Source organism: Camelus ferus, chromosome 25, assembly GCF_009834535.1.
Source record: "Camelus ferus isolate YT-003-E chromosome 25, BCGSAC_Cfer_1.0, whole genome shotgun sequence".
Taxonomy (NCBI): domain Eukaryota; kingdom Metazoa; phylum Chordata; class Mammalia; order Artiodactyla; family Camelidae; genus Camelus; species Camelus ferus.
The window spans coordinates 34,999,308-35,016,778 of NC_045720.1; the positions used below are offsets into that span (position 1 = coordinate 34,999,308).

Here is a 17,471-nt window from a genome sequence, read left to right on the forward strand (position 1 = left end):
GAGACGGCAATGCCTCTGTTAGTCAAAACTAGAGTGCTTAATACATTAGCCAGGGCTGCCGTGACAAAGTACCGCAGATGGAGGACACCAGTCGTACCGGACTGGGGCTCACCCTAATGACTTCATTCTAACTTCACTACCTCTGTAAAAGACCTTATCTCCAAACAAGATCACATTCTGAGGGAGGGAAGGTACAGCTTAGTATGCACAGGGTCCTGGGTTCAATCCCCAGTACCTCCATTAAAAAAAAAAAAAAGACAGAAGACGATGCGCTGTAGGAGTTAAATCTCCTGGGCTGAATTTCCTCTGAGAGGGCGGAGTCAGGTCAGCCTCTGAAGAGGAAGAGCAGCCGTGGAGCAAAAAAAAAAAAAAAAAACTGCATTTTTGGGAAGCTATAGAACAGATAGAATGATGCTAGATGTCTTGTTTGTGAGAATGTGTGTGCTTTCAGAGGGAGAATAACACATGAGTAAGAGCACAAGTGTGAAATTAGCCAGGCAGTGTGAGCTTGAACGAGTCTCATAACTTCTTTGACCCTCAGTTTCCGATTTTTGATCTTTACAGAGAGAAATTTTAATGCTTCATAGGGCTCTTATGAAAAATCGGTAAGATAATTATAGAGGAGTCTCAGCACGTGCTGACAACGGGTTTTCAGTAAATGTTAGCTGCTTTTGTGTTGTTGTCTTGGCTGGACACAGATTTAGGACATGGAGGGGTTTCTGGGCTCCGTTGAGCAAAATGAAGGCATCGGCCCCAAGCCGCAAGGCCAGAGCCCCGATTCCATATTTACAGATGGTCCGCGGTTAAAACAAGTGGTGGTGGCTTTTCAAAACTGCCCCCTCTCCCCCAAAACCTTTGACCTGTGTTGCTAAGGATGTTCTTGTCCTCTCAGATAGTTGCCACAGAAACTGTCTGAATGTCGTCTTTGTACCTGAGGGAAACCCTGACAAGTAGCAAAAATTCGCAGCTGATGGTTGGATCAAGTACTTCAGGTAGTTCAGATAAAATGTCACTGAATTATCTGGAAATCTGTTCCAGTCCTTTTCTGAGTATGTTTGTGCAATAATCCATCACGTGCGTATGGCTTGGTGGGTTTAGGCAGTTTCAGTTATGAATTATGGTTTCCCTGTGGCATCATTATTATGATCCAGGCTGTGACAGTCATTAGTGAAATTACGCCCGTGTGAAAGAGGAAATATAGGAAGGACTTGTTTGAGAGACAAAGTCCTGTTCGGGCACAGTCCTAGCAGGGCAGTAGGTTGCCTTGGATCACTCAGAAAGGGCTCTGTGCGGCCGCTTCATTTGGCCGTGGGGATGTGGCTGCGACGCTGCTTCATGAGTACTCTCAATGCCGGGGCCATCGACACCCGGGAAACCTGGGAAGCCCGGGAGAGGTCCTGGAGGGCGATGTTTAAAGTTCTGACTGAGCAAACCTGGGTGGCAGAATGAAGTTTTACTTGACGAACACTGTTCAAAATGTTAACTTACTGAGTCCCACAACTCTCAGAGGTGGGCACTATTTCCTGCTTACTTTACTGATGAGTAGACACCAGTCCCTGGTGGAGGCAGGACCCAAACTAGCCAGTCTGACGACCGCATCGTGTGGTACATTTGTCCACAGAGAAGTCATGGGACCCTAGCATGGGAGAGCAATTACTTCCGTTTCCCACCGGAAACCCCTCCATGAGGGATCAAACTAACTGCAAATGACAAGATAAAGGATGAGTGCATTGCTACGTTTACTTTTTAGTTTCCTTAAAACACCCCAGACAGTCACCTGTCTGAGCATCTGACTAAAATAAGACATTTATTTTCTTTTTATTTGCTTCTCTATCATTCAACTTACACATCTTTGGGAGATTAAAAAAGCTAAAAAAATCATTTCAAGTAGAGATGATATATATCAACTAGTTCTTAACCTATTTACTGAGCAGAAATCTGTTAGTGTATTTAAAAGAAAAATAATCCTTTTTGTCAACAATAAAAATGTATTACTCTGTATCAAAGTCTTTAAATCTCAGATTCATTTCCTGTAACACTTTCTCTTTATTCTGAAAGCTCTTCTAGATTGGATGAATTCATAGGATATCAATGTTAGACAATCACAAATGTTGTAGAATTTAGCAGACGTCTGTTGAGAGCTTAACATATGCTAGCCATAGTGAAGAGCTCTGAGAGATTAAAAAAATAATTAGGGGGGAAGGTGGGTGCAGCTCAGTGGTGGAGCACATGTTTAGCATGCACGAGGTCCTGGATTCAATCCTCCATTAAAAACATTTAAAAAAAAAATAAAGCCTTGAAGGATTTTGTTTTCTAGTAGAAGCAGTAGTAACACAGACACATAAATAAACAATAAAAAATTAAAGTCAGGCAGGAGGGGCTTCTGGCTGGAAATCAGGGAGATTTCATGGAGGATGTAGGTCCCAGCTGCATGAAGCAGAACCTGTACCTCTTGCTTTGTTATCTCAGTTCTTAGCACAGTATCTGGCACATAATAGAAGCTTTTTATAAGTCCATGATTTTAAAATAAGTGAGTAAGTTGGCCCTAGCTATAAGATGGTAGAAGTAGAAGTGAGAAAGGATACTCTCAATCCAGCTTAACTCAGCAAATACCACTGTCATTTACTCCAGGCGGGGCCCCGTGCCAGGTGGGGAGGACAGCATTGGCAAAGTGTGGAGACAGGAAAGCTTAGGGCAAAGTCCACAGGGAGCTTGGCATTCCTGGGTGTGGGGAGGGCGTGGGGAGATAAGGCTGCAGGGCAAGTGGAGACCAGTGGTGGAACGATCTTGAACGCTGCGGGTTTGAGGAGAGAGATCCCCGGATGTGTCATTATTGTCTTTTTACTTCTCTTAAAATATTGGTTGATATTGATTGCTAGCTGATCATGTTCACTTTGCTAATATGAAAAAAGAACAGTTAGAGTTAAGAACACCAATTTACCCCTATATATATATGGGTATTGCGGTGTGCTAGGAGCTGGGGTTGTCATTTGTCTCCATGTGTTTCCAAACCGCGTAAGCAGTCTAAGCAGTAGAAAGATGTCTTATTTGTGTTTAAGACAAGGAACCAATTCTAAAACAATGTTTGGACACCTAGGCCAAATGAATTCCGTTGCAAAAGCCCATTTCTACACATTCACAGAATTTACAGATCTAACCATCCTGAAGGGTTTTAGTCCTTCCTTCAAATAGCTGTAAATCCTTGCGGCAAATTGCTTGATTTAGATAGGAGGTACAAACAACATGTACATTTTATAGTTCTCTAAATCTCTATGCCTCCATCTCCGTCTCTTGAGCGATCACCTGATGTAGGGGACAGGAGAAGGAGTTGAAGGCGGTGCTGGACTTTGGAATCTGCCGGACGTGGTGAGAAGCATGGCAGGGTCACTTCCTAGCTGTGTTGTCTTTAGGCGATGGGCTTAACTTTGAACCTCAATTTCCTCATATATAAAATAACATGTCCTAACTCATTATGTCTCTAAGAAATTTATAAAAGCACCCATTTACTGAGTAATTGCCACGTGTTTTCCATTTGAGGAAACTGAGGCACAGAGACATTAAGTAGCGCCCCCGTGGCCGCACAGCTAATGAGAGGTGGAGCTGGGTTTCCGGTCTAGACTCTGTGACTCAGAGTTCACCTGCAGTGCTGCCAGTCTGTTTGTAAAGGCCCCTCCGCTAGCTTACCGTACAGGTGATGCTTGATAAGTGCTCATTTCCGCCTTTACCCCCAAGGGCATTTGTGAAGTTGAAATGAGATCGCACCTCTCCCTTTCTAAAGTTCAAATACATTATCCATATGTAAGGGATTAAAAAAATTTCAGGCTCTAAATTTTTAGAGTTTGTAACCATTCCATGCTGATTATATTAGTGATACAAGTTCAATGTGGAAAACTTAAAAAAATAAAAAGATGAAAGAAACCAAGACCATCCATAACTCCTGGGGACAATAAAGTGATTGGAATTTCAGTGAAGTGACTACTTTCTGCATTTCCTCGGTTTTTTGGGGTTTTTTTGTTTGTTTTGGGTTTTTTTTTTTTGCTTCATAATATTTTGATATTTTACAATAGGCAGATATCATTTAGTAATTAGAAGAATCAATATTGTTGTCAGTAGGGATTGGAAAGCACTAGAAACAGCTCACAAAATCCACACGCTCCATGCTTGTAGGGTTTTTCTCCTGCGTGGAGTCGGCTGGATGTGAAGACCGGAGCTCACTTCTTACACACACAGGGCTTCTACCCTGCGTGGATGCTAATGAACGTGACGGTTTGTGTTGCAGCTGAAGCCCTTACCACAGATCTGCAATGTTCCGTTTTATTTTATCAGCCCAATACTATGATAGGCAACAACCCTGCTTTACAGGCCATGTGGCAAATTTATCTCAGATCTCAAAATCAGTTAGTCCTGGAAGTTTTAATTTCTAGGTGAGATATGAAGATGCAGGGGAATAAAGGAAAAATAATATTGAACAGAAGAGAATGGGGCAGAGTTTGGGTTCATATTGGGTTCCTTCTGGAGTCTTAAGAAGTACATTTTATCCTCAGGTGTATTGCATAGTTAACAGCAAATTTTAGAAGAGCAAAGAAGTGGCTGGTGAAGTCTTTGAATGAAGGATTGTGAACATTCTTGAGTTTTCTCTGCTTGAAGAATCTCATATATTTGCAGCTTTGAATCAGAAGCACTAAGATATTAGTATCTAGTTATTCTGGTATTTGCCAAAACACACCTTCCCTATCCATATGATGGGTGAAAATTATACTCGTGGCCTATTACTTGAGACTCTTAAATGAAGACATCTGTAATAGAGTGAAGCGGGTGTGAAGGAAGTGGAATTCCCACGAGCGCGTTTTGGGGCGTCTGCCTGTGGTTGCTGTGAATGAAGTATCAGGAAGCGCCTGGGAGACGAGGCTGTTCCACGGGGAGGAGAGGCGGACCCCCAGGGATCCCATCCTGCCAGGGTTAGAACTGAATGTCATCCCGTGATCCTCTCTGCTTGGAAAGACACGGTTTTAACAGGCTGGGAACGAATCAATTTCTCTCCGGTTTCTTCACAGGAGTTTGCATAAAGGAAACCATGACGACGCGAGCCCGGCTGCTCGGCGTGTGTCTCCTTGCACTTTACCTGGTAAGGGAAGAGAATGCTCTGTATTCGTTCAGTAGACCATTTCCCGACATCCTTCTGCCCCACACCAGGGACGCAATGGCTGTCATCACTGTGAAAAAAAAAAAAGACAATCAAAATTAACTCTTTGTGTACCGAGGGCACATAGTTTACCCCAAAGTGCTGTTTTTGATGAAATGGCTCAACGTTCTAGGTCCGTGCCACTTCCTGGGCAAGGCGTCAGCAAATCCATCTGCTTCCCTTTAGACCTTCACGTACAGGTCAGCGAGCCTTGGAAAGAAAAGTATACTGCTGCCTGTATTAGTCTACATCCCTTAATCTGGACTTTTGTTTGTTTTTTTACTCTGACCATGAGAAATCACCACCACCAAAATTAAGAAAAGCATTTTCTCTGTTTTCAACCCTGCTCTGCTCTGCTCTTTTCTTTCCCTACATGGTTTGGAGTTTTCTGGCCAAATCTGTCCTTAACCCTGTCGACTCAGGCTTGGGGAAGCTGGAGCGGGGTGGAACCTGGGGAGACCAGCGCTCGGCCTTGGGTGGAGGGAGGGGTGCCGTCTCTGCTTTCCTCCGGAGGCTCGTTCCAGGTCCTACACTTGCCAGATTTGTTGTATTATGGAGCAGGACTATGGGGAAGCATTCACGTTCTCCTTAGGAGGAGCTCCTAGATCCTCGCACCTCTCGTCTTGGTTCCTGTCTTCTAGGACCCAAATATAACAGTGAACTTCAGGAAGCTCCAGGCAGCCCCCTAGAGCCCACGCAATTCAAAATATTTAGAGTGAAATAGAGCCAAACTTGTCAACCTCCCAGAGCTTTCCTCTTGAGGGGGAAATCTGCAATCCTAACCTTGCAAGCAATGTGCATCTTTACAGACAGGGGCTCAACGCTTGTCGCTGGCACTGCCTAAGGCCTGGGTCAGACATCCCCACTTGCCTTCTTTCCTCTTCTTACCCTCTCGAATGTCTTTTACTATCTGTATAATCGTAAGGTGGTGGTGAAGTCAGACCTAGGTTCCAACTTGGCATCGCCATTTACCAGTGATAGAAACTTGGATGACTAAGCTCTGAACCTCACTTTTCTGCCCTGTGAAACGGGTCTAATAAGAGTCCTTGCCTCATGTAGCAAATAAATGGGACAGTGCACTTATAAAGTCCTTGGATCAGTGACTGGCAGAGTCTAAGCACTTGATAAATATTAGCTATCACTATGACTACCACATCTTAGATATTCAGTGTCTACACTCATATGGACCCTGACCTTCATGAGGACGACTGTGTCTTAGTCAGCTTTGCAGCCTCGGCACATAACACAGGGCCAGGAGCAAGGCAGGAATTAAATACAAACTTATAGACTTCTATTAGGAAACAACAGTGAGATTTAAGAGAGAGAAGATTCTACCACGATAATTTGATATTAGCTGGCTCCTCTGGGCTTCTTGTCTGAGGAGACATGCATTTTTCTTCCTAGATAAAGGGTGAAAATAAAGTTTTCTTTTCCCTACTCTCACCCCAAAGGGATTTCTCCCTGGTGTAAGAAAAACTGGCCAAACCACTGCTAGCAGCAAGAGCCCTGCCCAGGAGAGAGCCACGGGCACGGCTGTCGCTGGGTGAAGGAGGGAGGCTGCTACCTGTGTGCTGGGGTTTCAGGGACGTGCGGGGAGCCATTCCTCTTCTGCCTCCATCCCACCCCTGCACTCCTAGACCCTCTCCAATGAAGACTGGACATTTAGTTGGAGCTTATTTCCTTCAGCATAAGGCTTTATTCAGCAGAGAAAGTAATTTAAAATGATTGCCAGTCATTTATTCCATACTACGAGTGGCTCTCCTGTTCTTTTCTGAGAACTGGTTCTCATAGGGGGTTAGAAACACTGCCTGGATACGTAGCCAAGGCACCGAAGAGAGAGCGAGCGATCCAGGGTTTGAGAAAGAGTGCTGAGTAGTGCAGCAGGGAAATCAAGGGGAAGCCAGTCGTTTTAGGGTTTTGCCTGGGATGGTGCTTCTTCCAGAAGGAAGAAGAATAGATGCTATAAATATAAATACTGTGTAATCAAGGCAGAGAACTCTTGCTGGAAAGTACAATGAAGGCGGCTACCAGGCAGGCAGGTCTGGTCATTGCCTGTGTCCTTCGCTGGCCTGAAGGCAGTGCAGCAGCGTGGTTGGTGTAGGGGTGGGGCCTGGTGGTCCACCAGAGCTGGCACCATCCCACTGCAGCGCCGGTCATCTGTGCCTCTGCTATGGGACTTCTTTGGAGATACGTTCCTGGTAGTGTTGAGGATCAGAAGACATGGTGTGTGTGGAGGGTCTAGTTCCACAGCGGACATACAGGAAACACAAAAATACCAGTTCCCTTCTCTCCCTACCTTTCACCTGTTTGTGCAAGACAGTGCGTGTTACTCCTCCAACTCTCACTTAAACCCTCTTGTCTTGCCACAAGTTTCCCCCATGGCATTCTTCCCGGTTCTGGCAGGATGGCCGATGACTCATGACGCGCACATGCATTTTGAAATCTTTATAGCTCAAATAGCCAGCTTAATGGTCAGGAGGAGAGACTGCTAGTCCTGATAAGAGAACCCAACCCAACTTTGAACTTTGCAATGGAGACTTATCTTTTTCTTTTTTTTTTTTTCCTGATAGGAGAGCGAGCTGGTCCACCTAGGAGAAACGCAGGCTTGTTAGTGACGTTTACCGACTAATGCAGATTTCCTATAGACGCCGTCACTGGTGTTGAATGGAAAGTCTGCCTGCTTGCCGATGTGAGCAGAAGGTTGATGAGGGCGGTTTGCTGTTAAGCAGTAACCCCTCAAAAGGCACTGCCTTCGTCCTGTACCAACCATGGCGGGGCCTTGTGCTCCGCCTTCCAGAGGAGCTAATGGAAGTGGAGACAATGTGGAAAGAAGTGGGAGGGAGGAAGAGCCCCCAGATGATGATAGACCTTGAAGGGAACTGATGAGCTGAAAGTCTAATTATTGTGCCGACTGAGAATGCGTGTAGCTGCAAGCGACTTTAGAGAGACTTCAGTAAACAGGGGCTTATGTTTCTCGGATACCGAAAAGCCTGCCGCGGCGGTCCCGAGCAGCTTCAGCAGTTCTGTGATGTTATTGGAGATTCGGTGTCTTTCCCTTTGCTCCCCCATTATTTGAGCTGGTTTATCCCCCGTGGCTTCATGATGGCTGCCACAGCTACAGACATGAGGTCCATTATCTGAGCTAGAATAATGGAATCAGGAAGAGGGCTGCCAGCCACATCTGTCCTTTTTCATCAGGAAAACAAAGGCTTGACCAGAACCCTTCTCCCCCGTCCCTGCCTCCTCAAGCGGACTTCACCTTTTGTTCGTGAACCAGAACTGGGTCATTTGGCCACTCTCCCAGCTGCAAGGGAGTCTGGGAAAGCAATCACTTGGCTCCCTAAGGGAGAGAGGTTGGAGATGGCTGGGGACAGCTAATCCAGGGGCCTGCCCCAGCTCTGACGGAAAGGAGGCCAAATTCCAAAGCCCTCTGTGCTCTTGTTTATTGCTGGTTTTTTGTTGACAACCCAGATCAACTTAATCAAGATTCAGTGAACTGAGAGATACAGTATAAGATCTTCTCCTCCATCATTTTATACTAGTTGTTTTGGGGTTATTTCCAGTGTTTCTATGGATTCTATTCATCTCCATAAAGAAATGGAAAACAAGTTCTCTTCCCCTCAGTTCTTACTTTTCCAAAACCATCAACTTCCCGTATCACACTTCCGATTCTAACGTATCCCAGCCCTGAATCCCACCACAGGTAAGGAGACCTGGAGAGCCACTCAGGAAGGCGGGGACGTGGGGGAGGCAGGGCGGAACACCTGGTATGGGTTCTAGATCCCTCCAGATCCCCCGTCCCAAAGGGTTCCCTCCGCGGTGAGTTTATGGCCCGCTGTCTCTTCCCACATGCAGCCTGCTCCACTCTGCCTTGCGTTTCCCTTCGGTGATACAGTCGTGGTGGGAAATGAAAGGATGGCAGGAACTGCTTTTAAATACTCCGTATCCTCTGGGGCTGGGAGTGGTGGGAGTCGCACCCTCCTGCACATCCCTCATGTTGCCAGTGTCTCGCCAGGATGTGTCAGTCACTCATGCTCCCCCTGGTGGGTAGCGGGGCGTGATGGCTAAGAGAGCCGGGTCTGGAGTCGCAGGTTCGAATTCTGCTTCCTACCACTCCCGGGGCAAATTACTTAATCTCTCTGTGTCTGAGTCTCACCGTTTGTAAAACGGAGCTAGCAGTAATGATTTACCCCACAGGGTTGTTGTCAGGATTAAATGTGCTAAGGACAGGGCTCAGCATGAACTAATTTAGCAAGTGTGAGCTCTTCTGACTGTTATTCCAGCCTGCATTTGGGCGTCCACAGGGACTCTTGCCTGTCAAGTTCAGGGTCTTTTGACTTTGGAAATGTTGCAGGGCTATTCCTTGAATTAAATATCTTGTGCTTTAATTTTTTCTCTGCATGAGTATAAATTGCTAATCAAATGTTAGTAACAGGTTCAGTTCAAATTCAGATTCAAAATTTGACCAAAATTTACAATCAAACTATGTGCTAAGAAGAATTGTACTAAACGTGTCTACGTATTTTTTTTCCCTTATAAATTCAGTTGTCCTTGACGTGCCTAAACTCTAGTGTGCGGGGAATCTGCCACGGATTTCCTTATAAACTGTGGTGGAGGGGTTTTAGGAGCTGATGTAAAACCATGTAGAATTTAATGGCGGAGTGGTATTGTGGGCAGATCACGAACTTTCCTTCAGTCAGAGCCCAGTGTGTGTGCCATGTCAATTGCTTATGGATTTACGCTGGGCAAGTGGCTAACCTCTGTGAGCCTCATTTATAATAATATTCTCCCCACAGGGTGATTGCTTGAATGGTTAAATGAGAAAAGCAATGCAAGCCTCTTGGCAAATCACCTTGACATAATAGAGCCTCAACTAATATTAGACTCCTTCCTGCCTGTGTTGATTAGATTTCACATTATTTTGAGCCACGTTGCAGTCTTAGGTTTCATACATCTGTCCTGGAAGCCATGATAAAATCAGTAAGTGGCACATATACATTCATACGAGAGGGTGATGCTAATTTTCTCTTTTTCTTTCCTTTTTTTTTAGACAACTGGATATGGCCAAGAGGGAAAGTTTAGTGGACCCCTGAAGCCCATGACATTTTCTGTTTTTGAAGGCCAAGAACTGAGTCAAATCATCTTCCAGGTAAAGGCTCCTCCTGACCACACCTTGATTTTGCAGGTTCACTCAGTGGACTTTTCTTCCTTTATCTCCTGTACAGCCAGAGGTAAAATAGAGGCATGGCAGATCTCATTATCAGATAGTTTCAGAAGCTAAGTTAAAACAGAGATGAGTGGCCTCAGTATCGTAAGGCATCGTCCCTGACGTCCTCCTTTGAACTTCCTCAACTGCATGGGGGGTGGGGAGAGCTCCCATCCCTGGGGCGGGGAGCTTGGCGCCTGTGGGCCCCGCCTCTCCCCCAGGGTTGGGGGTGAGGGCCCAGGCTCTGGAGCGGGACGGCCATCTGAGCAGCTGTCTATTGGAGGACAGACAGGCTGCTGAAAGCATTTGAAGATGCGGGTTCTCTGGAATGGCTTTCCTCATTGCCCGCCCTGAGCCCATCCCTGGGCCCTTGCCTGTGGGTTGGCCAAGCACACTGGGAGGCAGTCATCTCGTTTAGTTAGTTCACTGAGAAAAGCATCAGACTGAGGGGTGGATTGCAGGTGGGGGCCAGAGACTTCAGCTATAAAGGGGACTGGAAATATAATGGAGGGAGGGAGAAAAACATACTACCCCATTGACCAGAAATCCCCCGGGGAAGCCACTTGACCTTGGGGTGGTTAAGGATGCTCCGATGAGTCTCTGAGGGGTGCCACGATCCCCACCCCACCACGCACTCGGGGAGCAACAGAGGCTTGCTAAACTACCATCGAAGGCAGATGCTTTCTGTTAACTGCCAAGCATGTGTTTTCCTGGACAGTTCCTGCCCACGCAGGAGAGGCTGAAAGCTGTCTCACCCCTCCTTCTCTCATTTGACATCAGATTAATGCAGAGAGGCCCCATAGTATGAGCTGGCAGGGGTGCACGTGTATCTCTGCCTTCCTGCCGTAGGGTGTGATGGAGTTCTGACCTCTCCAGTTGGGGAAGTCAGGCCCTGAGGGAGTAGCAAATGCTTTGAGAGCTGGATGCTGATAGGAAGAGAGGAACGTTCCCGCGAAGGCACGGCATGGACACCTGCCGTGCGCTGGGAGAGGGTGGGTCGTGCACGGACTCCTGGCAGAAGGCTGGAGTGGCTGGGAGCAGAGAGCCTGGCGAAGAAGCTGGGAGAGGGGGCTGCAGAGATAGGAAGGGTCCTGACTCGTAGGACTCTTAGATTTTCTCCCAAAGGCAGTGGGCCTGAATTGGGTCTCCATCCGGGGCTGCAAACTGGAAGGGGAAGCTGGAGAGGATGCAAGGCCCTGGTTGGGAGTGTGTGGCTTGGGCTCACACAAGAACGATCTCCTTGTTTACATCTCTGTCTTGCCAGGGAGCACTTAGTTATAGATTTCTCACATTTAAAAAATTCTTTCATTTGTGTGTTTTTATGCTTCACAAGCTGGTAAGAACGTTGTGGGCTAGGCACAAGTTCATCTTCTTTTTTTATTTAAAATTGAAGTATAGTCAATTATACTGTGTCAATTTCTGAAGTACAGCATGTTTCGGTCACACACATACATACGTGTATTTGTTTTCGTATTCTTTTCATCATCTTGTATTAACGATGCATGAAGTGCCTACTGTTACAAGGCGCGATGCTGGGTACTGGGGATACAGGATGACCCCCAACACCATCCCTGTCCCCAGGGAGCTCTTGGGTAGTAGAAGAGACTAACAAGTAGGCCAACACATGCAGTGAAGGGTTCTGATTGGAGGCTGGTGGGATGCAGAGGGGACCAAGGGCAGGTGGAGAAAGGGTGGTCGATTTTAAAAGAGGATGCTAATGGGTGAACAGAAGAGGTTTCATTGACCCCTAAACTGAGCATTTAAAGGCGAACAGGCACTCACAAACAGAAAGCTGGCCCTGAGTACAGCATGGGGAAAAGCACGGGGAGTGTGCACGTGCATTTAGCCAGACAATGAAAGATGACAGGTGGTTTAGGGTGGGAGATAGTATGCTGTCAAACATGGCGCTGCTGGGGTCTGGGGTGTGGGTGGGGGGTCTGGATTGGCTCTTCAATCTGTGGGAGGCTGCAGGCACCACTGGAGGTTAAGGAAAGTGTAAAGGAATTAGACCGTACATGTACAGACCTGCTCTGATCACTCTGGGTGTGTGATGAAGGGGGTGGGCCTAGAGGTGGGAGGGCTTTTGGGATGCTGTTTGCCACAGGCCAGTGGGACGTGATGGGGCCTGGTTTAAGTAAGTACGAAGGGCAGTGGAGGGAAGGAGACGGGTAGGAGCAATGTGAGGGGTCACAGCCGCTGGGACTGGTTACTGAATGAGTGCCAGAGTGAGAGAAGGTGTTCAGAATAACTCGCAGGTCTCTGGCTTGCTGGACTGGCTGGTTAGTGGTGTTATTCAGAGAGAGAGAGAGAGAGAGAGAGAGAGAGAGAGAGAGAGAGAGAGAGAAGAGGGGTGGTGGGTTTATGGGAAAATTAGTAAAGAAGCTTTTGGCGTCTTGAGTTGAGGGTGAGCTGTGGGGTGGCTAGGTGGAGACGGTAGGAGGCGGTGGGCGGTCTGGAGATGCAGACTCGGGGGTCTTCCTCCCCCAGGTGCTAACCCCGTGCTTGAGGACGACATGAAAGCCCGTCTGTAGTGAGTTATCTCACTGCCCACAAGGGCCGGGTAAGCGATGAATGATGCTGTCTGGAGACAAGAAAAGCAATAGCAAAAAGCAGATGTAGAGAAAACCCCAACTGGGCAAACGTGAATTTAAAAGCCTTCTGATCCTTGGCTTCAGCAGCTGGGAAACAGGGAACAGGGGACTGAGAGTGCACCGAAGGGCACGGGCTGGATTCAATTCCAGACAATTTCCTGAGTCAGAATTTGTGTACAGCATTATTGGATTTGATGATTTTCCCAGAAAAGTCAGACATTTTTATATTTATGTAAAATTTCCTGATGTAAGAATACTGGCACAGTTTTAAAAAATTGTCCTATAATCTAAGCAAAATATATGTATGGCCAGAGGGTCTGTGGTTACAGCTGCATCTTCTGGAGGAGAGGTTCTGTGAGCCACGGAACAGAATCAGAACTGTACGCTGAGGCAGTCTCTCACTTACAGACATCACAGACCGGGAACCTGCTTCGTGGGATCGTTTCACAGTCCCTGAGGATCCCAGCCAGTGAAGTCATTCCTTGAGTTGCTCCACGTCTTTTTCTGTTCTTTCCCGTTAACCATGCTACAAAATTTCTCTCTTCTCGGCAGGAAATTATAGCCCAGCTGTGATGGCTGAACGTTTCTTGTTTCTATATGTGTGTTTGTGTGTGTGTGTGTGTGTCTGAGTGGAGGAATAGGAGATGAAGGAGATTTCCTTCTAGAATCTCAGAATCTGTGTTAGAAAAGACCTTTGAGACTTTTTGTACCAACTGCTTGTTTTATAGGTAGGGAAATTGAGGCTTAAATAAGTTAATGGCATAACTGATATTAAAACACAGGTCTTTGGTTCTAGTCCAGCATATCATGCTCTCTAACACCATGTACGAGAAGAAACTCAAAATGGATTAAAGACCTAAATGTAAGACTGAAACCATAAAACTCCCAGAAGAAAACAAATACTCTTTGACATAAATTGTAGCAATATTTTTTTTGGATGTGTCTCCTAAAGCAAAGGAAATAAAAGCAAAAATAAACAAATGGAACCTAATTAAACTCAAAAGCTTTTGCACAGCAGAGGAAACCATTGACCAAACAAAAAGACAACCTACTGAATGGGAGAAAATACTTGCAAATGATATGACTGATAAGGGGTTAATATCAAAAGTAAATAAACAGCTCATACAACATCAAAAAAAACAAACAGTCCGATTTAAAAATGGGTAGAAAATCTGAATATACGTTTTTCCAAAGAAGACATGCAGATGGCCAACAGACACATGAAAAGTTGCTCAAGATCGCTAATCATCAGGGAAATACAAATCAAAGCCAAGTTGAGATGTCGCCGCACACAGATCAGAATGGCTGTCATCAAAAAGAACACAAATAACAAACGTTGGTGAGGATGTGGAGAAAAGGGAACCCCCCCATACACTGTTGGGGAATATAAACTGGGGAAGTCACTGTGGAAAACAGTATGGAGGTTTCTCAAAAAGTCTGTAGGACCATGGTTGTGAGGCCGTTGGTTTTCAAGGCCCCTGCATATCCTGAGAAAGGATGATGGAATTAGGCCAAGTCAAAGTAACCATGAAGTTTGGTTCTTACTGATAGTAATTTTCGTAAATAAACACTCTTTGGATTTTGCAAGCATTTGGTTGGCTTCCAAAGTTCTAAAAAAGTTGATATTTACAATTTTTGCCAGTTTCTTATTACTTTTATGGAAGGAAAAAAAAATTTTTTTTGTAGACCCTGACTCCACCTTTTCACCAGTGTCCAGTCTTTTTACTTAAAATGCAAAATCGTAACACTCATTTATTATATAAACAACATAATACCAACCAGCAAACACTCACAGAAACTCTTCACCCACAGTCCTACCCACTTAACACAGCAATTGTTTTTTTCAATTCCGTTTCTTGCCCACTGACATGAAAACTCTTGGTACTGTTACAATCATAGTCTAGATTTACTCTTATGTTCTCCTTTTGTTACTTTATACTTTATCATGGTTTCCTTTGTTGCTTTATAATTTATAGAATGAACATTTTAATGCTTAAAATTCTATCAGGTTTATATTATGTGTTATATAATTTCATTGTCTTTCTTTTTTGACCATGTAGGAGTTTCCAACTTTAGGAGTATTATAAATAAGGCTATTGTGCTACAAGCATGCAGTTTATTGTTTAAAAAATATTTCCTTAGGATAAATTCAGTTTAGTAATGTTTGCTATCAAAGGCTACAAATATTTTATGCCTCAAATTATTTCCAAAAGGATTATGCAAATTTATATTTCCATTACTAATATATGTGTTTCTTTACACCCTTTACAATATTGGCTGTTACTGGTTTTTAATTTGTAAATATATAAAATATATTAAAATTATTAATGCAGTTGAACAACTTTTATGTCTGCTTTATTTTATGTGAACTTTCTATTCTTGTTTTAAAAGTACTATAGCTATCCTATGAATAATCATTGATATTTTCTTCACTTCTGAAAAAGTAAAATTGTCTTATAAAATCTTATCAATTAAAGACACTTTTAAATTGTTTTCCTTAATATTAAAATATCTCTTAATCTTTGTCACAATTTTTAAAAGTACCAAATGACATCTTTTTTATCCTAGCAATGAAGCTACCCTTTTTAATGTTTCTTGGGAGCTAGTAGCTGTCAGATATTCCCAGAAAAATCTCATCTAACTCCAGCTACAATTTGAAGCATCAGTTGGCTTTTGCCAATGTACTGAATTATGTCACACATTGTTTCTTGAGGGAAATGTATTTTGAATGCAAATATCGAAAGTTAAGTTTCAAGCAAACTTTCAGTATGCATCACTTTAAAAGCTTAGAACTTCCTACTTTAGTGATTGTACAAATAAAACCGTTACCTGAACTTTGTGGCTTATTACAAATTCTACAACTTTGTTTCTCCTTATAATCTAACCTGATTTTTGCTTTTTCCCCAGTTTAAGGCCGATCCTCCTGCTGTGACTTTCAAACTAACTGGAGAGACAGATGGCATATTTCAGATACAACCAGATGGACTTCTGTATCACAACAGATCCCTGGACAGGGAAACAAGAGCTGTTCACAGACTCCAGGTGAACTGAGACCACACAGAGGAAATCACCTCCAATCTCTCTGAGCGCCCTTTGTCCTGGAAGTATCGCTGGCGCCTCCATCCCTTGCACAGAATTGCGTTTCATCTCTCCTAACATTAATGGCATGCTTCGCACAAACTCATGTGTCCTTTTTTTTTTTTTTTTAACCAACTAGAGAGTTGGCTTTTTTCGGCTTTTTGACCAGAGTAACCCAGTTTATACTGCCAAGGCTCCCAGATAGCATTACTCATCCAAGTATGGCTGCACTCAGGCACCTGGATCAAAACCAAGCCAGCACTTCTCTGATATTTCACTGGTATCTGCCTGTGGCTATTGGATGGGCTCTGGACCCACCAAGAAGGCAGCACCAGTGCTGGACGGAGCTCCTGTGGGCCTTGCATGAAGCAGAAGTAACCGATGACTAAAGTCAGAGGCTGACTAAAGACACCCTTCTCCCTCTCTTTCCACTTAGGTTTCATGGTTTACATCTGAATACCCAGGAATGGTAAAGAGCAAATTGTAGGGGAAAAACCAAGCCGAAAGCTTTCATGATCGGCTCCGCAGATGGACCACAAATGCTTCTGTAACAGGACATGGCATTTCCATACCCTCAAGGGCCAAAGTGTTCTTATTCCACTTCCTCCAACTATTTAGAAAAAAGCATGTCCAGTGTCCAGCATACCCCATTGTTGGAAAAACACAGTCATGATTAGCCTGGTTTGACTGATAGGGTCTATTTTAGCAGCTCCCAATTTGGGCTTTTATGGGTGTCTTTCTCCCCTAGAGTCACCAGGTTATGGGTTATTTGGGCTCTCATTTCCTTCGAGTGACTTTTGGGTGTGTCATATGAAGTCCAGACTCACCATGGTGGTTTCCTTCTCCTTTTGACCTCAGGTCTCAGCCCTGGATGCTCAGGGCAACACAGTGGAGGGCCCGGTCCCCATCACCATTGAGGTGAAGGACATCAATGACAATCGACCTATGTTTGTCCAGCCCAACTATGAAGGCTCTGTGAGGCAGAATTCCCGCCCAGGTAATTGGCAGGAGCCTGGAGCTGTGTGTGGAAGGATGGAAGGAGAACAGGCAGTGGGTGGACAGCTGTAGTTATCATTCCCCCAGTTGAGAACCACTGTTTTAGGGGGAGGATTTAGATGACCGTAGAGCTCTGGAACAGTCTGGAACACTCTGGAAAGATAAGCTGCCTCTTCCACATCCCCTCCCAGGCCATCCTCATGGTCATTGCCGGCTCCCAGGTCTTTGTCTTCTCTTACTCCCTACTCCTAGCTCTGGCTCGTCTCCTCGCTGTTCTTTTACCTTTCTTCTCCACAAAAGCCCCTCGTCGAGGCATAGGTACGTGCAGCAGGCTTGACTGAAGATTTGGAGGAATGAAGGCGCATCATAACAGTGCACGAAATAAACATGAATGTTGGACTTTGAGTTCTCAGAAAGA

The 17,471-nt window shown here is 45.0% G+C and overlaps 1 protein-coding gene across 3 annotated transcripts in view; it reads left to right on the forward strand.

Moving 5' to 3' along the window:
• CDH17 (cadherin 17) overlaps positions 1-17,471 on the forward strand; it is a 92,107-nt gene that overhangs the window by 36,311 nt on the left and 38,325 nt on the right. For 2 of the 3 annotated variants that reach the window (XM_006191988.3, XM_032467777.1), the window contains exons 2-5: positions 5,055-5,125; positions 10,233-10,331; positions 15,887-16,021; positions 16,916-17,054. In XM_006191988.3, coding sequence (XP_006192050.1) covers positions 5,075-5,125; positions 10,233-10,331; positions 15,887-16,021; positions 16,916-17,054 — 424 coding nt within the window. In that variant the 5' untranslated portion in view covers positions 5,055-5,074. Of the gene's footprint in view, positions 1-4,934; positions 4,959-5,054; positions 5,126-10,232; positions 10,332-15,886; positions 16,022-16,915; positions 17,055-17,471 lie in introns of those variants that run through there. The other variant, XM_032467778.1, reaches the window with a different exon arrangement.